Source organism: Lotus japonicus, chromosome 1 (assembly GCF_012489685.1).
Source record: "Lotus japonicus ecotype B-129 chromosome 1, LjGifu_v1.2".
Lineage (NCBI taxonomy): Eukaryota > Viridiplantae > Streptophyta > Magnoliopsida > Fabales > Fabaceae > Lotus > Lotus japonicus.
Genome location: NC_080041.1, coordinates 45,875,077 through 45,901,966, shown reverse-complemented (window position 1 = coordinate 45,901,966; position 26,890 = coordinate 45,875,077). Strand labels below are relative to the sequence as shown.

The following is a 26,890-nucleotide window of genomic DNA, read 5'->3' as shown; positions in this document are numbered from 1 at the left end:
ACTGAGTTTTAAGTTCTAGTTTGTCGTTTCTGCCTGAAATGTTTTAAATTATAACTGTTGTTATTTGATGGAGTAGCAGTATTATTGTATTAAATAGGGTTATTCCCAACTATGTGTGAAGCTGGTTTTATTCCTGGCATAAGGTATTCTCTCCTTTTTGACCATACAAAATGCACAGGGAATAGAGAGCAAGTCAAGGAGCATAAAAATATTCTCTCCTTCTCTCCTTGATAATTTTCTTAACCTTATCTCTAGTTAGTTGTTACATTAACCTAAGGGAGGTTATGAAAAGTACTTCACTATATTCGATTTTGAAAAACTCTACAAGTTGTTTGGCGTCAGTGCAATCCATCTAACTGATCTAAGATAAGAACCACAGACAATACATGGTTTTTTAACTTATCTCCATCCATAAATTCTAACAAACTGTTAAGTTCTAGTTAGCTCAGTATTTAACTATTTATTATGTGTTACACATGTGTTAGTGAGATGAAGATGAAGATGAAGATGATGAGGGAGATGAAGAGAGATATTTTTCTGGGCTTTTTTATTTTTTTTGCTTAATTACATATTTATTCTCGGAACCGTTAGTTTTTGGATGGAAAATTGGTGGGGACCAAAAGTGTTGGCGGAGTCTAACGTCGGCGTAGAAAAATGCTATTTTTAAAGTTAAGGGATCTCATTTGCACACTTCAGAAACTTGGGGGACCAAAAGTGTTAATAAGCCTTGGTAGAATAAAGAGTGGAAAGAGAGAAGATTACTTTTGTATTAAATAACAATTTTAACCCCAAAATATAAATATTTATAAATAAATATAATAATGAAAAAGGGATAAAATGAGAAAGTTTGACAAAATGTTAAACTCTCCCCGAAAACTCTTCAAATATCGAAGTGAGCAAAAAGTGGATGGACCTCCCTCTCCCTCTTCTCTTTTTCTCTTGTAACACACAAAGTGATATTGTAAATAAAATATGAGTTAGCTTAGATTCTGTTAGGCTGAGTCAACCTATGTTATGTTGAATCAACACTGTTATAACTGAAGACAAGGTTTTAGTATAAGCTTCATCTTCTATAAGTTTAACTGATGATTCATATTGTTAATACTTAATTATTTTACAGACCCTGGTTCCTCTTCTAACATGGTATCCAAAGTGTTCCGGGAAGTACTGAGACCGGTCGAGTCCGATCGATAGCTCTACCCTTATAGCTCAAGCTCCACAATCCTTGTGGATCAGAGCTAGGGGGTCTACTGTACTGGAAAGCACTGAGACTGGTCGACCCTGAAGTCGATAGCTCTACCCTTATAGCTCAAGCTCCACAATCCTTGTAGACCAAAGCTATTCACTTAACTTAGATTTTCCATAAATGGCTCATTCACTGACTTAGGCATCATATTGTCTTTACAGAGACCTCTCCCGGACTCATCGACGGTGCTCGGACCCTCTACCCACGCCCAGGCTCCTCTCCAAGGTTTCACCGCTTCCTCCTCAATCAACACCTCTCGGGGTGATTTGATCGGCTTACCCTTATCACAAAGCTTCTTGAAGCCATGAGCATGGCGTCCTATCCAAGGATTTGTGAATCCTTCTCCATGATTCACCACTCCTTCTTCAGGATTCGTCAATCTTGAACCAGTGTTTGTGCCTGAACCACCGCATCGTTCCTCATCACTGCATATGTGACCTCCTCCGGTGTTTTCTTCATCTTTTCTGGTTCATTTTGTGAAAACTCCGACTCTTGCGAGCAATGTTCAACCTTCTCTTGCGTTGATAACGGTTTTACCGTTTGTGATCTCGTAAAAGTTACACGATCAAAATTTTCTGCTCCAGAAATAACAGTCTGAACCTATTATCAAATGACATATAGCTTGCATTGTATCTTCTTAAACCCTCAATTCTACCATGATTCACGTCCGTTGTTGATATTATTTCAAAAAATAGAATCTTATTCCCGAAAATAGTCTTGATCTCATTGGCATCAATGTTTATTGCTAATATTGTTGAACAACAACCTTCTTAGTTTTCTTCTGAGGTCAATTGGTTCAACAACAATTGTCTCAAGTTTCTTCTCAAGCACATTTTTCACATCATTCGGCACCAGGTGGAGCTCCACCTTAGTTTCCTCAATATTTTGGTAATGGAGGTTTTTATTTTCGTGACTGTAATGGTCTTTTTGGTATAGGAAGATGTTGTGGTGATCACTATACTCTTCAATGTTAAGTATGTCTTAAAGTAGGTAATGAAGCCTCTTTATGTTACAATAGGTTTAATCCTAAATTTGTATCTCAGCGTGGAACTTCACAAAATTCATCATTCTCTACTTCGCTATACTATATCCTACTTCTTCTCAGCAGTACTCTCTTTACCATCATTACTCTTCACACAAAAAAAACGTATACCGGTTTCAACAAAAAAAAAACATGTACTTGTTGGACTATGAGGAACATAGGTGAATGCAGTCTTGAAAGACACATTTCACCTTAATGCTTAAAATTTGGTGTCTTGGATGCTTGTGTGGATAGTGTGAGATCTCATCAATGAGCGACATAATTTGATCATTATAGGTGAGCTCGTTAGATTAGAAGGACAACCTATTCTTTTATATATTCTTTAGTCGAATTATTCTTTATGTACTTTAGGCAATCAACAATGCTTATGAGTATTTTTATGGTTGAATGAGTCAAAACCTTGATTCAAGCACGAGGACACTTGTAGTAATGTGGTGATGAGCTCTTACATGATAATTTTAGTTTTGTTAATGTATATATAATAGAAGGAAAGTTTGGAAGAGGACTGTTGGGCCAAAGAAAGACACAAACAAAGGAGATGGTCTAAAATTGAGGAAGAAACCTTCACATTGAGCTTTGAGCAAACCGTAAGTGGATCAGACACCACATCTTTCACCCAAAACCTTAAGGCAATGGGTGTATGGGTCATCACACTTATAAACTACTCAAACTTATCCTTATCTTCCAATGTGGGACTTACTCACACTTGAATTCCCAACATTCTCCCCCTCAAGTGTGAATCCATCTCAAACGAAAGTTGGGCTTGTACTCATCCAGAACCTCAGAGGCCATTATTCTGAGCTTGTGTTCCTGAGTATCAGAGGCCCAGACCCATGGTCAAACAACCATCGGCTCTGATACCACTTGTTGGGAATTGAGTGGTGCAGCGGAAAAATTTTCACTTATGAGAACTGAACAACCTTCTTTTAATGTATCATATTTCCACCTTTTATTAGTGTAGTTTTTCCCTTTTTATTTTGGGGTTTATTTCCACCTTTTTTTGGTGAAGCTTTTGATGTCATGTTACATTATTTGTAACCATTATCTTTCTTATAGTGGATTACTTTGTGGTTGTTTACTTCTCATATTGAGAAGGTTTTTCCACGTTAAAATTCTTGTGTCTCTACTTTATTTTTATTGTCTCGGTGGTGGGGGGGTCATGATAATGTGGTGGTGACTCGCACTTGAGGGGAAGATTGTTGAGAATTCAAGTGCGGAGTTGGAGTCTCACATTGGTTAAGTTTGGGTGTGGAGAAGACTTTATAAGGAGATGGACCCATAAACCTAATGCCTTAAGGTTTTGGGTTAAGATGTGGCGTCGAGATCTCTTGGTGTCTTGCTCCTCGGCCCATGGGCTCCCCTGTCTCTCCCAACAAGGACATGTTCACTTTTTACTTTCAGAAGATTAGGCTTAAAAGTCTATCTACAATCAAACCAATCACAATCAATTTTAATCTGTTTGGTTTGATTCAAATTTGCTAAAAGAAATTTAAAGGCTTAATTGTACTTTTGGTCCCCCAATTTTACCCTTCCTGCGAAAATCGTCATCAAACTTTAAAATTAGCAAAAAAAACAAACCTGAAGTTTACATCCGGTTGCAAAATTGGTTTTCCGTTAAATTCCGTCTGAAAACTAACAGAATATTCCGTTAAAAATGAATTAAAAAATAAAGAAAAAATAAAATTGAGAAAGTAAAAGTATTTTAATTGAAATCCATAAATACCCAGAATATTACATCAATTCATGAGAGCATTCGAAGTCAAATGATCACAAACTGAAATTTTAATCCAAAAAAAATTGTTCAAATTAAAATGAAACCAAATATAGGAAAAACAAATCCTGGAAAACTGAAGAGGTGGGTTTTATCGTTTCTTGTTCGTTATCCCTTTCAACCTCAACCTGCATTTTCTCTCTTCTTCTTCAATCGAAGCCAAAATTCACCATTGCGGTCTAAGCAATTGAAGTAGAAGATCAATTGACCCCCCTTCAAATCTAGTACTCAAACCATAAACAACCATAAAACCCATAACTTGAAAATGTAAGTGTGTTGGTGTTCCAAAATTGGTGGGTTTTCTAGGTTCTGGGGTGAAGAAAGGGGGATTTTTATGAGTTTTGGAGAGGAAGGAGTCGTGGAGGGAGGAGATCTGAAATGAGAGAGACCTAGAATCAACAGAGACCAGATCTGAAGAAGAAAGGTGGTGGCTTGAATCTGCCTCCTTCACCGTCACCCACCACCGTCGCCGAACCATTGACCGAATCAGCAACCTCGACTCCGTCTGCAAGTTATGGGTATCTTCGTTCGCCTCTTTCTCCATCTCTACCACCTTTCACCGCTTCTTCTTTCGCTCCTCTTTGCAGCGATGGAACTCAAAGTTTGGATCTCTTGTTCGGTGTGGGTTTGGTGGTGGTGGTGGGTGGGTGAGGAAGAAGGTAATTGTTTGAGGGTATTGGGTTTGTTGGTTGGGGGTGGTTTAATGGGGAGCTGGGATTGGGAATGAGAATGGGTTCGGAGTGAGGGTGCGAAGGAGAAGCAATGTCATCGTCGCTTGGGCTACAGAGGGAGACACTCGAAGCTCCTTTCTCTCCCGGACCCAAACCTACGCTCTTTTGAAGCACCAAATGGAAGTTGCTGCTAGATCTTAGGTTTGTTTATTACTGCTTTTAGTTTTTTCTCCAGTAGAATTTTGAATCGGAATAGAAGAATTGAGGATGATGAGGGATGAAAATGAGAGGGATGAAAATGAAGAAGAAGATGTTTGAAGAAAATGAATAATGAATGAAGGTTGTTGGGTTTCATTTTTTATTTTTTAATTCATTTTTTAACCCAGAATCCGTTAAGTTTTGGATGGTTTTGGACAACTGACCAGTTTTGCAACGGAATGTAAACATTGAGGATGGTTTTTACTAATTTCATAGTTTGGGGATGATTTTCACCAGAAGGGCAAAGTTGAGGGACCAAAAGTGCAATTAAGTCAAATTTAAAAACTTTTACCAAACCAAACAAATTTAATTTGATATGTTTATTTTTTATTATACCTTAAACTCAAACCAACCCAACTGTTTTTGCGGATGCTGCCGCAGCGGCTCAAAAATAACTAAAGCATTTATAAAATTGATCAAGCACTCTTTCATTGACCAATTTCAACCATTGGATATTAAATCTAGTAGTTTTGGAAACATACTAATCAGCAGCAGAGGATCCAAATTGGTGATTAGAAGACCACTTACCTCAACTGGTCAGATTAACCAGCCCCGTCTGATTTGTAGAAGTAGAACTATGAATATGAATAAAAAAGACAAGAGAGAAACTAACGTGGATGTGCAACATCCACAACCACATCATTAACACTATCATTTTATCAACTTAAAAAATGCCGATAAAGGAGAAATTTATATATATCCTAATACTGATAATTATAAAATATCCTTCAAGCTTCTCTTAAAAAAGTAAAAGACAAATTTGTTGAGTAATTTCATTCAGGGAAGATGAAAGAGAGCAGGATTGTCTTGATAAGTCCAGTGAGTGTGGGTCCAGTAAAGCTGATCATCATCTTCAACACTGTAATTAGAAAGATCAATCAAACCTTGATCATCACCACTCCCTTGCCAATCCAACGATCCAAATTCTCCATCCCAAAACGACGACGTATCTGGTATGTCTGGTATGTTACTACTACTATTCCCAAACCCAAACGCCTGATCTATTGCCTCGTTGGTTGAACTCATGCTGCTCGTCGTGAAGCTCTCCGCCTCGTTGAAAACGCCACCGCCGCCGCCGCTTTGGTCCGCCGCGAACATCTTCGATGTCGATTCGGTTAGTGTGGAGCTTCCTCCGCTGCTGGATTGAGGCTCCGGTGGTGGTGGTGGTGGTGGAGCAGACGGAACAGTGTTTTTGTTGATGGAGCGCTTTGGTTTCCGGGAACCGCTGCCGACGGTGATGTTGCGGAGGAGGCCGCCTTTGGTCCAGTACCTACGGCAGCCTTTGCAGAAATGGCGCGGCTGAGAGAGGTTGTAGTTGTTGTAGTAGCAGAACTTGGTGTTCAGTGACTCACAGCGAGGGCATTTCAAGATCTGGTGGTGGTGCGGCCTTGGTACCTTCCTCTCCGTCATGGAATGATCATGTATTTCTTGCATTTCGAGGAGAGAAAACAAGAATCTAAAAATCACTTTGCACTTAGAAAAATAAATCAGGACTAGATTTGATGCAATTTGTTTGTGTTTGGGTGAAAGCCGCGGGAGGGGTTAAGAAGGTTTGTGGGATATGAGAAGGTGGGTGAGTGGAGGAGAAAAAGGACATTCTCACTGACAAATATCCTGCTCAGTGCTGATCTAACCGACCCTTCTTGAGTAGGATGTGGACCCCCGACAATTTGAAAACACGAACCATCCCCCACATAAAAATATCTTCCAACATGCTTTGCATTTGTTTACTAGATATTTTCATTATTGACCAAACAAAAAGATATTTTTATTTATATAAAAAAACAGAAGATATTTTCATTGATATAATTAGTGTCGATCACAGTGGTTAAACGTAACAGTTGCTTGTTTGAACAAATGAACCCTTTGGATCTTAGATCCATAGGATTGAATTCGATCATGGAGATGTTCTATTCAGAAGACTCAGTGTCTTTACCTCGTCGAACAAAATTGTCTCAATAAATAGTACAGATTGTTAAACCCAAAAAAGAAGAAGATATTTCAATATTTTTTATGCATAGGAGATATTTTATATAAATATCAAAAGTATATGATATTTATATAATATAATAAGTATAGTGATGTGGGAGTCGGATACGTTGTATGTTTACTTAACTCTTTTTTTAGACTTATATGTTTATTTAACTCATAACCACCAAAAACTCATAACTACAATTATATTAAAAAGTTTATATATAACTTTCAAAACAAAGTTTATTTACAATCACGGATACAAATATGAAGAGATAATATTTCTTTTAAAATTAAAAAAATTCATCATCAAATTTTAGTTTCTACTAATTTACTTTTAAGAGAAAAATGTTTACATCTGAATTTTCAATTTTAAAAGTATTTTTGAAAAAAAATATGTTAATATACATTATTTACTATTAATCAACTTTGTAAAGGTCACAATGACAAAGCCATCACAATGACAAAGCCATTGTGGGCGAAGGCACCGATGGCTGGCAAGGTCAAGGGGAGGAGGTTGTGTCTAAGCCATCTTCCAACCCGGTGTGGAAGAACTGTAACGTCTCAGTTTTCAAGGGTTACAATTGTGTAATAATGACATCGACAACGTTAATAAACAAAGAATATATTTTTTCTTTTTCCAAAATCAAAGCGTATGACAATTCTCGGTAAAAATATAGTAATTAGTACCCACACTACAACAAAAATGGCCTTTAGCAACAAATTTTTAGCGGCAGTAACATTTTTGCCAGCAATTTATTTAAAAAATTAAAAAAAAAATTGTGAGAATGAGAAGGTATTTAGTAATAAACTAATAATTTTTTATTACCGTCAATTAACGATAAAAGCCACAAAAAGATACAGTCACACACGTGACCTTTGTTCTCTCTTCAACTATGTGATGCTCGTTCTCAGTTTTGTTCCTCTCTCCCACTCATTTTCGATCTCTGGTTCTCCCTGTGACTGGCTTCACTCTCGATCTCCGATTCTAACTCTCTCTTGCATCAGGAATTCTTCTCTTCTTCGATCGTGTCACTAATGACATTACGAATCCCATTTCTTGTCCACGAAAAATTGTTAAAGCGTTTAGAGGGATTGGAGTCAGTGAAGGCTAGGCTTGAATTTTAGGCTTCTATCAAAGTTGTAGTGATGCAGAATTTCTGTGATTCAATTTGCAGTCTGAGATGGAGTTCTTGCTAACAATGAATTGACATTGCTTTTTCAATTGAACATTGTCATCCCGAGGCGAGGAAGGAACCACAACCACTTGGTCGGGAACAAGAAGCAATTGAATGGGGTTATCTTCTTCTCCCACTTCGCTTGAATTCCTAGGTTCTTGTGATTCATAGTTTTTAATTTCTATAAAGTTTTGTTTGCTAATTATTGTTGTATCTGTGGATTTGAACTAACATATGCATAATTGCATGCGCCCAAGTCAGAGTTGGTTACCCGCTTATTACTTCTTAATGATGTGCCTTCAAGGTATTTGATACATTGCTATATGGTATAGGAACATATAAAATGAAGGTTCTTCAGGTTTTTGCTTATGATGTCATCAACCTTAAGACTTGTTTGGTATGTTGTATAGTATAAGGCCTCATAGTATAATACGTTATAGTATTAGGCTTGATACGATAAAGTTTGATAAAAGTTTAATACTATACATCGTTTGATCATACACTGCATAACTTATCATATCGTTTAGATTAATATAATAATATGTTTTGTGAAATATTGAATAACAATAGATAATACAGAACTTATGATGGTGTTAGTCGGTAACGAAGTTGGTGGTGATGGACGGTGGCGGCGATGGCGATGGTGATGACAACGGTAGTACTGGTGGTGTTTGTGCTGGAGGGTGGTGGTTATAGCGGTGGCGGTAGAGGTGGCAGTCATGATGCTGAGCGATTTTGCATCGATGGAGGGATGTACTTGTGGTGGAGTTGACGATGGTGACGACCGCGGAAGGTGGTTGTGGTGGTGATGGTAGTACTAGTGGTGGTGGATGATGTTGGTCGAGAGAATTGTGGTGGTGGCAGAAATGGCAGTGACGATGGCAGTGGCGGTGTTGGAACTTGGAAGGTGGTGGTGGTTGCAGTAGTAGTGGTGGAGGGGGAGGTGGTGGCAATGATGGTGACAGTGGCAATAGAGACTGCGGCATGACGGTGGTGGTGAAGGCGACATTAGTGGTGTAACACCCCATTTTATGATTAGTAGAATATTTATTAATTTATTTTAATTATTATTAGGTTATATAGTGATTTGAATAAATAGGTGATTTTACTATATAATAAAGTGATTATGAGATTTTATGATACAATAAGGTAATTAAGTGATTTTATTAGATAATTAAGTGATTATGTGATATAGATAAATAAGGTTGTTAGGTTTTGGTGGGAGTAGTTAGGAGTGGAGCCCACTAGTATCACTATATAAGGGGTTAGGAGTGAAATAGAAAAAAGGAGAAAAGAAAAATAAGGATTTGAGGAGCGGACTCAAGAATACGTGAAAGAAGGGAAGGAGGGGAGAAAAGTGGAGAAAACCTAGAGTTGATCTACAAGAGGTAAGAGTTTGAATTGGTATGATAGTGGATAATGATAGAAAGTCTGATTTAGGAACCCTAGGATGCAATATTTTCTAAACTGAAGGTGGATAGTTGAATTTAGGGTTATGAATTGTGGGTGGAAGAGAGGGGGTAGCGCACCGCGCATGAAGGCTGCAGAAATTTACGAGCTCTTGAACCCTATTTTTAGTTGTGTTAATGACCTTATTTGAAGAAGTATTCTTCATAAAAGTTGTAGTACTTTCTGTTATAAAACTTTTACCGCTGGTTTCACATCACTCCGACGTCTGTAGCTCGAGTTAAATGCGTTTTAGTGAGGATAGGTTAAGCTGTCTCGTTTCTCACGAACTACTGCTAGTGTTAAATTTTTCCTGAATTTTGTACTTTGAATTTCGAATTGAAAATTTACAAGGATTTACAAAACGTGTATAGGGAACCATGATAAAAATATTAGATTTTTCTGAGTGTATTTGAGGTATTTAAAAATTCTCCTAGGTTGATGTACAGTTTATAAACGTTGTGAATAAAATGAGTCATTTTAGGTGCAAATGTTGTTTTCGAAAAAAGATGTGGTGCGCGCACGTGGTGATGCGCAAGGCGCAGTGGCGCGCGGCCAGGCCGAGGGTTGTGCGCGAGAGAGGTGGCGCATGTAGGTAGTGGTGCGCGCGGTAGTGCGTGCATGTGGGGTTGGTGCAGGATATGGCGAGTTTTTGGGGAAAATTAGAAAGAATACAGTTTTTGTATAATAGTTGCTGAACTTGTTATATATGAATTATATTTAAATTATATATGTTTAATAGTTCATCATATGATGTTTCTGAATTGATGTTATGTGTTAAGTTACTAAGTTACTGTAATTGCAAGTTGTGTGATTGATAACATGTAAGTGTGTGTTTTGTTAAATTGGAGATGATGGGAATTTTTGAGTTGGTTATGAATATGCTAAAATAATTAAGATTTGGAGATGGTCTGAATATGCATATGTTAGTTGAGTTTTGCACAATACACTACATAGTTGTCAAGAGGCAATGTTTGCTAGTTCTCGTGGAGGCTAGTGACTTGTCCCAAAACTAGAGTGGTTTTGAAAGCCTAGAGCGAGGGCTTTATTGGTGATTATCTGTCTGGAGTGGACACGGTGATACCGCTAAGGATAACAACTTTGGTACCAAAGGCATTTGCACGGGTCTCACTTGAGTCATATGTGTTAGGGAGTTGTTGATGCTAATTAATGATAATTGTGATATTTTTTGAGATTTGATGTTGTGGTAATTGGAGACAATAATATTTGCTTACTTGATGCTATGAATTATGAAGTATTGTCATAACGGTGAAATTGATTGATTATATTAAATTACATAATTTATTATTTGTTAGTGGAGTGTGAAGAATTTATGTGGAACATAGATAAGCTTTTACATTATTTATTATTATGCTTATCCATATGATATGAGTTCTCACCCTTCTGTTGGAATGATGTTCTATGCGACATCGCTCAGGTACCGAGGATAGTGGAGTTTCTCGCGAGATTTAGTTGGAGGAGCTAGTCTTTCATTTATGGTTTAGTTAGGGGAGTCATGTTTTGTTATGTAACACGGGGAGACGTTTAGTATTGTACCTGGATGTTAGAAGATAATTTATGAACTCTCTTTATTTATTTTTGAATTATGTTAAATTTAGGAGTTGAAATAAATCTGTTGTGTTATGCATATGATGATGAGACATCAAAGTTGAAAATTTATATATTTATTTTGAGCATGACACGTGTTTTGATTTATGTTTCTGGAGAATAAGTGTGACACTCTCTGAGTTATACATTTTACTCTAATTTAAGCTATAATATTTACGCGGGGTTTAGAGGGTGTTACAAGTGGCGGCGGTAGAAGCGATGGTGGCGGTAGAGGTAGAGCGTGGTGAGGGCGGTGGTGGTTGTAGGGGTGGCAACATTGTGACAGTGGCGATAGCGATGGGACATCAGCGGTGGTGGTAGTAGTGGAGGGCCGGCGGTGGTGGCAGAGGTGGATGTGGTGGTGGTGGAGGTGGAGAGAAGTGGTGGTTTTGTGGGTGGCAATGATGGTGGTCGTGGCGATAGGAATGGAAACATCGGCGGTGGTGGCAATGGGGGAGGGTGGTGGTGGAGGTAGTGGAGGCAGTAAAAGCGATGGTGTTGGCGGAGGTGGAGGGTGGTGGTTATGGATGTGGATTAAGTATTTTCATGTAAGTTATGCATCAAAATCTTAGTATAAGTTAGCACCAAAAAATGGATAAGTGCACAATATATTGTATAAAATTACGGTGTGCCAAACAAGCCCTAAAGACCTTTTGCTTCTTAATCCTTTAGCTTTACATTATTATAAAATTTATGTATTCATTTAAATCAAATTGTTCATCAGTTTGGGTATCTTTTGTTGCACACGACTAATTCGATGGATTGACGTATCTTGGGAGAGGAACGCATCAAAGTTCAATGTCATCAGTGTAGTTGGTGTTTTGTCTCTAAGGACAACGTTGTTCGCGTGGTTCAACCCATGATTTTCTGAACTCATTCTCTTGTTGTTTTAATTATAGACATGTATTGACTGTTAATTTTGCATTGTTTACCTACTTGCCTTGTCTGCTGGTTTTCACGTATGAAATTTTATTTGTTGCATTATTTCTATCATTCTTAGAGAGAAAGTTATCCTTGTGTTCTATTTTGTTCAAAATTTTAAGGTTATGTCCAGTAAGCCTAAAAAATTCACTAGTGAAATTTTCTATTGTTGGTAACAACAAATGAAATTTTGGCTTACTGAACTAAGTCTGTTCTCTATGATTTCTAGCTCTAAAACTGAAAAGAAAACAACTCATCCCCTAAAGAGGTTGTTGAAATTGATGGTACTAAAACCTATGCAATACTAAAGAGGATGCTAAAGATGATGCAACAAAAAGATATTATGTCATGATGGTAGTTTGAGTGCACTGTGTGATAATATTTCTAAAATATTTTTCCATACCAAAACTATTGTTAAGTGATATCGGAAAAAGTAACACAAGAAAGGGGGGTTTGAATTGTGTTCAAATAAAACTTGAGTTTTTCAAACGATTATAAGTTTATGAAATATTTTCGCAATCGTGGTGCAACGGATATAAAAGTAAGATAATAGATGATAGGCACACAACAATATATCATGGTTCACCCACAAACGATGAGGCTACATCTAGTCATTGGCTGCACTAAGATTTCACTAATCAAGTTTCAAGGACTTCTGCTAAAACAAGTATTCGACAAGACTCCTCCAACTACAAGTATTAGACATAACTTCTCCCAACCAAGTATTCTACAGGACTTCTCCTAACAAGTATTAGACAAGACTTCTCCCAACAAGTATTGTTCAAGACTTCTCCTAAGATTCTTTTCAAGATCGCTTGGTTCTACAGGATTCTCTTCTCACAGTAGGGATAGTAGAAATTGCTTAGCACGGGAACTACAAAGTGTTTGAGAGAATTTGACTTTGTGTTCTTGATCTAGAGAGATTTGAGTATGAGGATTTGACTCTTAGTTTTTCTCTCAGACGATGGGGACTTTTCTTTCTTGCTTGCTTTAAGAAGATTTTGGACTTAGATAAAAATTCTAGCTCATTTTCTTGCTTCTGAAAATCACCATGTTCTCTTTTTATGCTTCAAGAGCTTCTAGGGTTTCTTGAGAGTCGTTGGAGCGTGTAGAGCATCTTGAGTACTAGTCGTTGGATCAAACGATCTTCTCGTCTGGTGCATTGAATGCACTTTGTCCTTTGCTGAGGCAAAATGCTACAAAGTGTATCTTGTCAGTTGGTTGGTAGCATAAGCAGCAACGTCTCAGTCCTTTGGTGAGAGAAAGAGGAAATTTTGATGGTGACAACGTTGTACTTGTTTCCTTGTTCAATCTGCTTTATGAAATATCACATGATTCCTTGCACTTGACTTTCTCCTAAAAAATGTCAGAGAGCTTTCAATTTGAATATGCCCTACTTTCTCTAGACATTACTTCCATTGGTTAGCTTTCGATATAGACGATGAATGTCTTCATGAGTGTGGTCTTCTCTTCTGACGAACGATCAAATTGTTTGGACGTTTCTTGCATAGTTTGTCTTGAAGCTTTGATTGTACTTGTATAGATGATTTTTAATTCTTATCTTGTACGGACTGTCTTTTATCTTGATCGATCTTCTCTTCTCTTGCTCAGACGATCTGGCTGGTTTGACTTTCTTTTCTTGTATAGTGTATCTTGAGCGTCTTCTTGCTTTGATCTATCTAGTACATAACTAGTACGTCTTCTGTCATTGTCTTGTACATTGTCATCAGACGATGGTGATGTGAAGCATAGTTCCTGAAATATAATTTACATGAAATATTTAACCACTTCACTATACTCTTGAAAATTATTATCATTCAAAATATGATAAACGATGTATCTAGCATTTGAGCTTAACATTAAGTTATAGGAAGCTCTTGAAAAGAAATATGGTTATACTGAAAAGGGGTTAAGTCGTCATTCTTGTGAAAAAATGATTGAATTTTAAATTTTTGATAAGAAGTCTATGTCAGATCAAATCCATGAGTTTGAAAATATTGTTATGACATGAAATTGAAAGGAATTGGTTTTCCTGATTCATGCTTGAGACTTTCATGATTTCAAAATTGCCTCTTTCTTGGTATGATTTTGCTAGAATGTTGAAACATATGCCAGAAGGTTTTTACTTTGGATGATTTGCTATATGTCTACGCATAGAAGAAAAGATCGTCTTTCTCACAAGAATTTGTAAACATCTAATTTTCAAGCTAATGTCCATCTAGTTGAAGGTTCTAGTAAAGCTTTCTCAAAGTCTTTTAATAGGCATGGGCCAAACAAAAATAAGTCTTTTAGAAAATAAGCATTTTCTAAAATAAGAACAATGCTCCTAATAACAACAATAGGCCTATGGCTAAAACTCAAGGAATGAGACTTTTTACTTCGTATGTGGGCGAGCGAATTATATTACGAAAAACTGTTTTCAACATCCTCGTCAACCAATGTCTACCCAGAGTTAAACTTTGTTTTTAACTCACATGATTGGTTTTTAGACTTTGGAGCTAATGTTCATGTGTGTGCTAATAAAAAATTATTTTCTTTATACCAAGCATCAAGCACACGAATTGTGAGCATGGGAAATTGGAGTTTAGCACATTTTATTAGAGAAGGCCAAGTTAGCTTAGAGTTGTCTTCCGGAAAGTGTCTTGTTTTCAATGTTCTGAAAATCGAACTTGTCGGTTCAACTGGGAACTGGACATGAAGCCAGTCCGAAACAGTGCAGAAACCGCTGAGTGATAAGACCAAAATTGAACCGCTCAAATCGGTCTGAAACCGATAAAAATCGATCGACCGATGGTTAAACCGGTTCAGTTTTAAAACATGCTTTTCTCTCTTTTTAAATTTTGTCTCATTCAATTTCTGTGCATGTTGCCAGCTTTTAGGACTTTCCTTGCAACGTTGCTCAATGGTCATCCCACTCATTAATCTTTTTCCAAACAATTCCATTCATTATTAAACTTGAAAAGTGGGGAAATATTAAATATTTTTAAACATTCTGTACCTTTCCAATATAAAATACATGTTCAAAAAATATATAATATACATGTCATTTACCAGAGTTTTTTTTTGGGTACAAACTTAACATGGATTTGAATTTCATCCTTCCAACATATGTTTCGTTGCTTTATTTGAAATATGTACTAAAACATATATTGTTAACTTTATAAAAGTTTTTTTTTCTGTTCAAAAAAAAAACTTTATAAAAGTTTTCTTTTAAAAAAATTATTTTATAAAACATTAACATTCCGTAACATTGCCCCCGTATGATAGCTCAAGTGGTAGGAGCTGAGGACATATGGGTTGGGTAGGGGGAGATCAGGGATCGATTCCTGACGAATGTAATTTATCTTTCCGATGTACAAAAAAAAACATTCCGTAACATCATTCTATTTTCTTGATTCTCACTCTTACACTACCGCATGAAACTTAAATTTTGGTTAGATAAATATTAGTATTAAATAACATTTAGTATATTTTATTTATTAAAATATTATTTTATTAGTAATGGTTCGACCTTTAAACCAGTGTCTCGACCGATTCAATGACCGATCCAGTTTTCAGAACATTGATTGTTTTAAATGGAGTTTATCATGTTTCTAATCTTAGGAGAAATTTAATAAGTACTTCCTTGTTAGTCCAACAAGGTTACAAATTTGTATTTAAGTCCAATAGAGTTGTTATTTCTAGATTTGGTGTTTTTATTGGTAAATGATACATTTATGATGGTTTATTTAAGTTAAATGTTATGCCTTTTTTATCTCATAAAAATTCTATAAATTCTTCTTTGATTTTCTCAAATGTAGAATGCTCTAATTCTTGGCATATATGGTAGGCTTGGATGTGTTAATTTAAATTCTGTTAGAAGAATGATGCTTCTTGATTTTATTCCTATGTTGATTTAAAACAAAAATGTGATATATGTATACATGCGAAGAAATCTAGAAAGCCCTTTAATAAATGTGTTGAAAAGGATACTAACTTGCTTGAATTAATTCATAGTGATATATGTGATAGCAATGATGTTTTGAATCGCGATGGTAAAAGATATTTCATCACTTTTATATATATTTTTTCTATATATTTCTATATGTATTTAATTAATCAAAGGTTGAAAATCATTTAGGAAGAAAAATTAAAAATCTTAGATTTGATAGAGGTGGAGAATATTCTTCTACTAAAATGAGTGAATATTTCAAAATGTATGGTATTGTTCAAAATCCTCCTTATGCTCCTCAATCTAATGGTGTAGCTGAAAGAAAATATCAAACAACACTTGATGATGGTGAATGTGTTATTTTGTACTTGTATGTGGATGACATATTGATCTTTGGGAGTAACTTGCATATCATTGAATATGTGAAATCCTTCTTGTCTAGAAATTTTGATATGAAGGACCTTAGTCCTGTAGATGTTATTTTAGGCATTAAATTGATAAAGAAAGATGATGGTATTGTTTTAAATCAATCGCATTATGTTGAAAACTTGTTTAAAGAAGCTCAATTTTTTTTGAAGTAAAACCAATCTACACTTTATGACCTTGCTGTAAAACTAAAGAAAAATACAAAAGAAGGTGTTTCACAACCTATATATGCTCAAATTATTGGTTCCTTGTTGCATTTGACAAATTTCTCTAGACATGACATTGCATATGTTGTTGGTAAATTGGGGAGATATACTCACAATCCTAATGAATCTCATTGGACAGCATTAGAAAGAGTTTTTAGCTATCTCAAGGGAACTATTAATTATGACATTCATTATGCTAGTTTTCCAAGTGTTATAGAGAGATTTAGTGATGCAAATTGAATTTCTGATTCTAATGAAACTAAATCAACAAGTGGTTTTGTTCTTACTTTGGCTGCAAGGTGCAGTATCTTGAAAATATGCAAAGCAAACTATTATTTTACGTTCTACTATGGAAACTGAAATTATTAGTATAGAAACTGGTACTAATGGGACTGAATTTCTTAAAAATTTGTTATGTGATTTTCCTTTGTTAAATAATCCTATACCCCAATTTCAATGCATTGTGATGGCCAATCTGCTATAGCTAAAGTTATTAGAAAAAAGTTTCAATGAAAAGAGAAGACACCTTAGAGTGAGACACAAATCTATTAGGAATTTGATATTTCATGGTGTTATTTCTCTTGATTTTGTCAGGTCAGAGAATAGTTTTACGGATCCGCTTACAAAAGGACTGACACGTCAACAAGTAATTGAAACGTCGAGGAGAATGAGACTAAAGCCCATAAACTAGTCGCAACAAAGGACACCCGTCTCCAAATTAATGTCGATTCCATGAAAGGAGTTCAATGAGTAAGAGCGAAGTTGTTTGTTGAAAAATAACACAACACGCTTCTCTTGTTCAATTCACTCTTTTCCATTAATTTTCATTCAAAGGGGAGACAGGTGTCTGTTGTTGTGACTAATTTATGGGTTTTAATCTCATTCCCCTTGACATTTCAAGTACTTGTTGACGTTTCAGTCCTTTTGTAAGCGGATCCGCAATATTATTTTCTGACCTGACAAAATCAAGATAAATAACACTATGAGATATTAAATTTCTAATAGATTTGTGTCTCATTCTAAGGTTCTTCTCTTGTCATTAGAATTTTTGCTAGTCACTTTAGCTATAACAGATTGGCTATCACAAGACATTGAAATTTGAGGTATAGGCTTATTTAACAATGACAAATCACATAACAATTTTTTAAGAAATCCAACCTCATTAATAGCAGTATCTAAACTAATAATTTCAGCTTCCATAGTAAAACGTGAAATAATAGTTTGTTTTACATATTTTTAAGATACTACACCTCCTCGCAAAGTAAATCCATAACCAGTTGCTAATTTAGTTGATTAGAATCAGAAATCCAATTTGCATCAGTAAATCTCTCTACAAGGGAAACTAGCATAATAAATGCATAAATAATGGTTCCCTTAAGATATCTAAAAACTGAAACTCTGTCTAATGCAGTCCAATTAGATTCATTAGGATTGTGAGTCTATCTTTTAATCTACCAACAACATATGCAATGCTATCATATGGCAAGAGTTTGAGTGAAGTAGGTAAAAAGGAGAGAAGAGGGATGTTGTTAAATAGGAATGGCTGGTTGCAATAGAAGGGAGAGAGCTTATTGCTGGGAAAAATTAGAGAGCTTCTAAGAAAAGTGTTGAGGTGACTTCTTCCTTTTTGAGAGCAAGACATGGGAGAGGGGTCTTATTCAGAAACTCGCAGGATTCATCATGCAAACACTAGAAACAAGAAGAGAAGTAAGAGGAAAAGAAACAGAAATAAGAAGCAGGTTGGGAGAGTTTAGGACTGAGATTTAAGTTTCTTCAATCAAGTAAATTTTCTAACTCTTTGATCATTGTTATGTAAATCTTTGTTTATCCTGCTACTATTGAAAATTGAAAGTGAATAAAAAGGGGAGATAACCCAATCATTCACAACAGTGGAATTGAAAATCCAAAATACAAATGGTTTAATGTAAGAATTAGAACATGAGAAACAAATCAGAACCTGCATCCCCACAGAACCGAATCCATCACCATAACCAGGCTAGACCGTGTCGCTCCTCCTCTATCGTTCCATCTTCTCTTGCACTCGTGACTCGTCCTCTCTCACTCTTTTTCTCTGTTTTCCTATTGAAGCGATTCCACTTTTTCTCTGTTGCACTGAATCGTGTGTGTTTGTGGGGAAGAAATAGTATGTGTTGGTAAATTAGAATGAGGTGTGTGATTGGGCTGATTGGCCCAAGATGTGCTATGTAAATTTGTGTGTTAATTTGATATAGTTGGTTTTATTTGATTTTTTTGTTTCAATGGATAGAGATTTTCTTTGATTTTAATTTGTTTGTTATGTTTTTAGCTTTGATTTGATATATATATTGTTATTTTATTTTTATTTTTGAGAACTTAAATGGATTTCATTGAAATCAATTGGCATAGAAGTCATTACATCACGGTCTAGAAATTTCTGCAATCCCGGAGGACCCTCCTCCAACCAAACCAAATATGACAGAGAAGGAGCATTCCTTGTCAAGAAATTGGCAGCGGAATTTCCTTCTCTGCGAACAAAAGATAAGTCTACATAATCGAATAAATGCAAAAGCGAAAAACAATCCTCAATGATAGAAAATAAAGTAGAAGAGCCCCTTCTCTTCTTCCAAGCCTGGTGTAGAAGCAAGCTGTCCGTCTCAAATTGAACCTTACGGAAACCAAGCTGAGAAGTAAGAATCATAGCCCATCTCAAGCAAAGAGCTTCGCCAATAGTTGCTGTCAAAACAACCACGGGGTAGAGGGAGACTGCTGCAAGTATTTCACCATTCCTGTTGCGAGCTACATAGACATAACCTGCCATCTTCCCCCTATCCAAAGCCACATCCACGTTCACCTTTACAATACCATGTCGTGGCCTTCTCCAAACAGCAGCAACAGCTGGGATCGTGCGCTGGCCACCCGACGCTTGATGCGCTTCTTCCGGCAGGATGCGAAGAGAACGGGCACGAGCCACCATGTCGTCCCACCGTCCATGGTATTCATCAAACGCAACCTTGTTCCTCGTCTCCTATATTTCATAAATCAAGTTCTGCACCACAACAATTGTGTCACCATCATGGTCCCTCAAGACTTCCTGTAAGAAGCTATGCACCGTTTCATGATCAGCCACTCAAACACCCAGTTCAGAACCGAACCAAATTGCTCGCGCCATATCACACTTCAGGAACAAATCGGTGGTTGTCTCGTCGTCTACGCCACAAATGGGACAGCTAGGGTCCAAATCGATGCCTCGCCTTCGAATGGAATCACGAACCGGGATCGTTGAAGACCAAACTCTCCAAGTCACTTCCCTACAATGAGGTAGTGCTGGAGATTTCCAGAATTTCTTCCATTGTGCTTAAGACAAGGACAGCTCGGTAGAGGGAGAAGCAATGCTTCTATTGGCTTCCTGCTGCAAAAAAGAATAGCCTGTTTTGACACAGTAAAATCCATCTTGAGCATTTGCCCAGAACAAAGTATCATCCACAGGCTGTAAAGGGAGAGGAATTGCAAGAATTCTCTCCGCAGTCGCCGGGCAAAAGTCCACTCAATAAGCTCCTTGTTCCATAGCCTACCCGAAGGTAAGAGGAGATCTGCCACCATACGTAAGTTAAACTCATCTACCACATCATGATGAAAGTTAATGGGAGGGCCATGGGGTAGCCAATTATCCTCACATATACGAACAGTTTTCCCATTGCCAATCCTCTAGTGCCCACCTTTTTCAAACATCCAAGATGTTTTTAGAATATATACTTTGACCAAGCATAACTTGGTCTATATTCCCTTTTTGCATTCATAAGAGGGGCAGCCGGGAAGTACACAATCTTGAATACCCTACCAAGGAGGGACTCAGGATTACAATAAATTCACCACCAATTCTTTGCTACTAGAGCAAGATTAAAAGATTTAAAATCTCTAAAGCCGAGACCACCCTCTACCTTGGGCCGACAAAGTTTTTCTCATTTCATCCAATGAATTCCTCTCTTAGAGGCATCACCTCCCCAAAAGAACCTTGCTATCATACCTTCAATCTCCTGGCATAAGCCATCACGAAGAATAAAACAAGACATAACATATGCTGGTATTGCCTGAGCCACAACTTTTATAAGAACCTCACGCCCTGCCCTGGATAAAGATTTCTCTTTCCACCCTTTGAGTTTCTTCCAGACTCTTTCTTTGACAAACCTAAAAATTTGAGTCTTAGACCTACCAATGATAGTAGGAAGACCCAGGTATCTGTCATATCTACAGCCTTTATTTCTAGCAACTGTTGCAAATCATGAAAACAATTCTCTAGCACATATCGGCTAACTATTGTTATTGTTACTAGGTGAATTAAATTGAATTGTATTTTTTTTGATAATAATTGTATTTGTTTTTGGTACATTGGAAAAGAAAATGAATTGAATTTTGTTTGGTACATCGAAAATATAAATTGCACCCACCAGGAATTGATCCTGGACCTCCCCTACTCGACCTACATGTCTCCTAGCTCTTACCACTACCTTGTTTTATTTATTTTTTATTCAGTATTAATCTAAATAGTAGTAAGTATTTGTTCAACTATTTTTTTTTAACGTTTGTTTAACTATGTTAAGTATAAATATTTGTTCATTTGTTGAGATCATCTCCTAATATGCGATTCCTTGGGGTCAAAAGTCAAAACTGTATTACTGGAAAGAAAATTATTTTTTATTTTCGATTCAGTTTTGATTTAAATAGAAGTAGTAAGGGCTCTGCAGGTTCTTCGTCTTCAAGCTCGCAATTACAACCAAGCCTTTGGTCCTTATGAAACATTACTTGATTTGATTTTTCACAGATCAGAAATTTCACAAATGGATGGGAGAGGTAATAATACAAGTTAGAAGATGGAAGGATGGAGAGAAAAGAGAAAATGATAGGGAGAGACTTGAAGATGGAGGGATGGAGAAGAGGAGAAGAAGACATTGAATTTTTTTTCTCTCTAATTTGAAGATAGGGTTATAGTTTGAAGATTTAATTTAGGTTTGATTTGGATTAGGTTAATTAGTGAATTAGTGTTAGGATAGGGTTAGTTTAAAAGAATTTGGGGTTAATTTGTGGTAAAAATGTGATTTTAAGGAAAAAAGGAAAAACATTTACAACTAAGCTTTATTAAATATGTGGCATAGTCACATAGGATCGGTAAAGTCATTTCGCAAGGTCATCGGACCACCACCTCTAACAGGGACTAAAACCAAGTAGTTTCTGAAATAGTAGGGACTATATTCAAATTTTGCTCAGGGGAGAGACTATTTTCAAACTAAACGTATTATATAGGTAGTGGTGGAGGCACGATATTTACTTGAGGGTGATCAAAATTAAAGTGTTGTGATGTTTAAGAAAAATCAATTTTTACAAGCAAAATTGTGTAACTTGATAACATTTTTATGAAAAGAATAAATACATATTAGGTAAATTGAATACAAATCATACGAATCAGTATATATGTCTCACTCTCACTAGACCGAAAACAAAATATGTCAAAAGAAATTAGAAAAAGCAATAGCATTATCTTAAAAAGTAGTAGAAAAGTAACATTATATGACAAATAAAAGAGAAGAATAACAACAATTTACCTCTCCAAATAAAAATTAGCACTCTTAACTAAAAAGAGTGGGTAGAGCACCACGCAAAAACCCAAAAAGTGTGCTCAAATATGTTTCAAATATAAATGTGATAGTGAAAGAGATAAAAACTTCTAAATAAAGCTATATCTTAAAATGTCACTTTGAACTTATCTAAAAAAATTAAAATTATATTGTAAATAAAATAGTGAAAATGAGTTACCGTGACGGTAAACAATACTTCCTCTGTTTCTTTTTAAGTGTCGTTTTAGCATAAAGCTCTCCAACCAAGATAGTGAATTATTAGAGTTGTTTTTTCCATTCTACCCTCTCACATCCCAATCATAAAGTCATAAAGCTCTCCAACCAAGATAGTTGATTGTTAGTTTTTTTCCACTCTCTCATATCATTAAACCATCTACCACTCTCAACCAATCATAAAGTCATAAAGGTCTTCATAGTTATTAAGAAAGAAGAATTTTATGGGAAATGTGAAGTGAAGTTATTGAAAAAGTAAGGGTATAATTGACAAAATGGAACCTAAAACATCAAAACGACAGTTAAATAGGAACAAAAAAATTGTTCTAGAACGACACTTAAAAAGGAACGGAGGGAGTAGTTAATATTAACAATTTGACAGATATAATATCTTTATAATTTTAGAGTGGTGCATAAAATTATACATAGTATTAGTAAAGAAAACCAAGATTTTGGAGGTGACTATTGTTGGGGTTGATTGCAATGTAAGTCTCACATTGCTAATGAAGGAGGAAAAAAAGATCAAGGAATGTATCTTGGAGAAGTCCCACATTGCTTAAAATAGTGAAGAATGAGGGAGTCCAAGGCTATATATAGGGATCTCATGCTCCTTGTTTCAACACACCAAAAACACCAAAACAGTAGCACCTGAAACACACTTTAAGTTTATATTTGTGTTTTCTTTTTCTCTTATGCTCTTGTTTAAGAGTATTGTGAGATGTAGTTCAAATATTTACTTTGGAGAGTGTGGGTGTACTGGGGTCATGGGGTAGTTGAGAGCGAATTTTATGTGTTGTAACAATTTTCACATTGTGTTTATTCTCTGGTTGTCGGTTTTGACAACGGTCATGGTTTTTCTCCGGTTTTGGAGTTTCCACATTATATTCTTGTTGTTGATTGCGCTCCTAATTTATTTTACTTCTTCAATTGTGTTATTTTCTAACATTGGTAAAAGAGCTTCCGGTTTGATGGATATCACTTTGTATGGTATTGCGAAGGTGCTGAAGAAGTGTGACATTGTGAAGTGCTGTTTTGGGAGGTTTTTACTGGGAACCAACCTGGTGTTTACAGTCGGTCTATAGCTGCGATGAAGCTGTGATGGAGGAGTTGATGCAATCGTGATTACACAAGGCGTTCTGGGCATAAAATTGTCCAGGTGGCACACATACATTGGTTGATATAGATGCAAGGTGTGTGATGGTAGCGTGCGGGCATTGGTTGTCATTGATGCAAAGTACGTGGTTATGTCGATAACTGATGAACTTCCGAAGAAAGACAACATGGAAGTTGCACCATAAAGTTTCAGCAAGGTTTCGACATGTGAAAATTCTTGGAATTGTTTAGTTCCAAGTGAAGAAATTTTTTGGGATGATTTAGTTTCAAGTGTAGTGTACTCTTTATGGTGGAGTATGATAATTTAATTTGTCGGTATATAGGCAATGAAAATTGTATATGTTTGTCGGTGAAGGCAATGATTATCAGTGTAGACAATGAAGACTGAAAACCATTACAATTAAGGTGGAGATTGTTGGGGTTTATTGCAATGTATGTCTCACATTGCTAATAAAGGAGCAAAAAAGATCAAGGAATGTATCTTAGAGAAGTCTCACATTGCTTAAAATAGTGAAGAGACCAAGGTTATATATAGGGATCTCAAGCTTCTTGTTTCAACACACCAAAAACATCAAAGCAGTAGCACCTGAAAACACTTTAAGTTTATCTTTGTGTTCTTTGGTTTTCGGTTTTGACAATGGTCGTGGATTTTCTCCGATTTTGGAGTTTCGGATTTGGATTCTCTCCAACTGCTGGAGGGTCCAGCAATGTATACCACCTTTAGAAAAATTTAGTGTTTAAATTACTTTTTCACCCCAACACATCTCAACCATTAATTATTTTCATCTATGGCGATAAATGAGCCGTAGAGGCTGGACAGGATTTTGGGCCGGAGAGAATCTCAATCCTAGAGTTTCCACGTTATATTCTTGTGTTGTTGATTGCGCTCCAGATTTATTTTACTTCTTCAGCTGTGTTATTTCCTAACAACTATGGCATGGGCTAGCCACTTCCTAAATCCGCCACTGTATACTTATATACATACAGAGACCAAAATCTTATTTAACCCAATTTAATTTAATATTATAAAAACTATTTGTCTATTTTTTTCTTGGTGCGGATACAATAATCAAACTTGATACGTCAATGGAATTGTACCTTCGATCAAATTTAATAGGCTTAAATACTTTAAGGGTCCCTGAAATTGTACCCCGTATCAAAATAAGTCCCTGAAAAAAAAATTCCGATTCCGGATCCCTGGAATTGTTTTTTAAATCAGAATAAGTCCCTACGTCGGAGAAGACGGTGGTTGACGACGGCGGTCATGGCGGCGCTACGACCAGGGTGTTGGGCCGGCTTCGTCTCGTCCTCAGGAACTCAGTGGTGGTGGTCTCGTGGGCTGGGTCGTCACAGTTGAAGAGAAAAGGTCAGTCGCAAGTTGATTTCTTCTCGCCGGAATTTATGGAGCTTCTCGGTTTCTTCGTTTTAGCTTTGTTTCTTGCGATTTCTTCGCCCAGATCAGATATATGAAGGTCTAGGAGTGTTTTAAACATGTTATTTCATGGTTTGTGGAAACAATGAGGAGGCAACCACTGTCTTCTCCGGCGTAGGGACTTATTTTGATCAAACAAATTTTTCTAGGGACCCGGAATCGGAAAAAAAAATTTCAGGGACTTATTTTGATACGGGGTACAATTTCAGGGACCTACAGAGTATTTAAGCCAATTTAATAAGTCAATAGAGAAAGCGTATCTTGCTTGGTATTACTTTACTAGTACTTTTACCCGTGCGATGCACGGGGATATTAATTTTTATTTATTGGGTATGTCTTTTCTAAATTTGTGTTGTTTTTTTTATGTTTATTGAAAGAACAACGTAATTATAAGCTAACATAATTTTGTAAGGTTCTTTTCCGCGACGAATGTGTTTGTTTTTATTTTGTTCAAGTATAATTATTTTATTTATTTGTGGGTTTTTTATGAGTTTTGGTTAAAAATGAGCTCACCATTACATTACATAAGAAGTCTTTCTCTATACAAAATATCAAACAAATACTGCCCTTGGAAGCTGATATGATAAAAGAAAAATAGCAAAAAGTGTTCTAAAACTGTTTGCAGTACCCTAATGCAAAACTTCAATTTGCTCATCAATATATTCTTTATCATCTTCAAGTAAGTCATTCGTATAGTACATGTTCTAAAATGTGTCATATGCAACTTCATATGTGTGCCCTTTGGAATTCTCCAACTCATCTGGGCCAAATAATAATATTGATGTAAGGATTGAAACCGTAAATATAATTTCAAGGGGAAAATGATAGTGTAAAAGTTATTTTTTTTCATCGATATCATATTTAATATTAAAACAGTCACCTTCAAATTTTAATGATTAATATTTTTTTTCGAGAGCAAAAAGGAATGCATTGATAAGAAAGAAAAATCATGATGAGAACAATCCTCTCATGATTAATATTAATTATTATTTAATCTATAAATCAAAACTAATTATGTGTGTCCTATGTAATTCCGTAACTGATATTAGCATCATTATTTGGTGTGTAAATAATACTTAACTATGATCTTAAAAACAAAATTTGGTGAAGGTGAAAGGGTTAGTCCAATATTTTTTTTTGGCATCCATATCAAATTTAATGTTAAAACATTCTATAAATAAAAAATAATTTGCATGTCCCACATGGAGTTCTATAACTAATACTAACTTTTTTTATTTAGTGTGTAACTAATATTAAATAAACACAAAATTAAAAAAAATCATAGGTGTAAGGGCAAAGATTAATATTAATTAATATATTATATGAATACAAAATATATATTCATCCCTGCTCACTAACACAACCCTGTTTCTCTATGTTTTTGTTGTTGTTACACATATTTTGTTATTCCCCTGCGTTATTTTTTAAGACATATTTTGTTCTTTCATGTACTGCGTCTGAAATCGCACCTTTTATTGCTTCACTATATGATTATAGTATGAAATCACACTTGTGTCTTGAAATAACTTGATAATATCATTTTTTGCAACGTTGTTGTTTAATTTATAATCAAAGCATAGCGGAGAAAGTTGTATTACATAACTTACTATGCTGTTCATGGGTTATTTCAATGCATTGTTGTGGGTTTCTAGCTAGTTTGTTTGTGTGGTGTCTTGTAGGCTGGCATATTGGCTTGTCTAGCTAGTTTGTTTTTGAGAGGGGTTCACATGATGGGTATCTGGTTGTTCACGTCTGGCTTCTAGGCTCACCTTTTCCCGGTTGTTCTTTTTTTTGTTTTATTCCTCTTATCTAGCTTATTTGTAATGAGTTGAAGTACCCCTTATACTT

The 26,890-nt window shown here is 36.0% G+C and overlaps 1 protein-coding gene across 1 annotated transcript; it reads right to left on the bottom strand.

Moving 5' to 3' along the window:
• Nucleotides 1-5,592: 5,592 nt before the first annotated feature.
• Nucleotides 5,593-6,611, bottom strand: LOC130732867 (dof zinc finger protein DOF5.4-like). The gene has a single exon (XM_057584903.1). It carries the CDS (start codon nucleotides 6,420-6,422, stop codon nucleotides 5,766-5,768), a length of 657 nt encoding a protein of 218 aa, XP_057440886.1. The 5' UTR covers nucleotides 6,423-6,611; the 3' UTR covers nucleotides 5,593-5,765.
• Between the last annotated feature and the right edge of the window lie 20,279 nt (nucleotides 6,612-26,890).

Bases quoted from the DNA above. Each gene is read 5' to 3' on its own strand.
- LOC130732867 (XM_057584903.1), bottom strand. From the start codon at position 6,422: ATGCAAGAAATACATGATCATTCCATGACGGAGAGGAAGGTACCAAGG.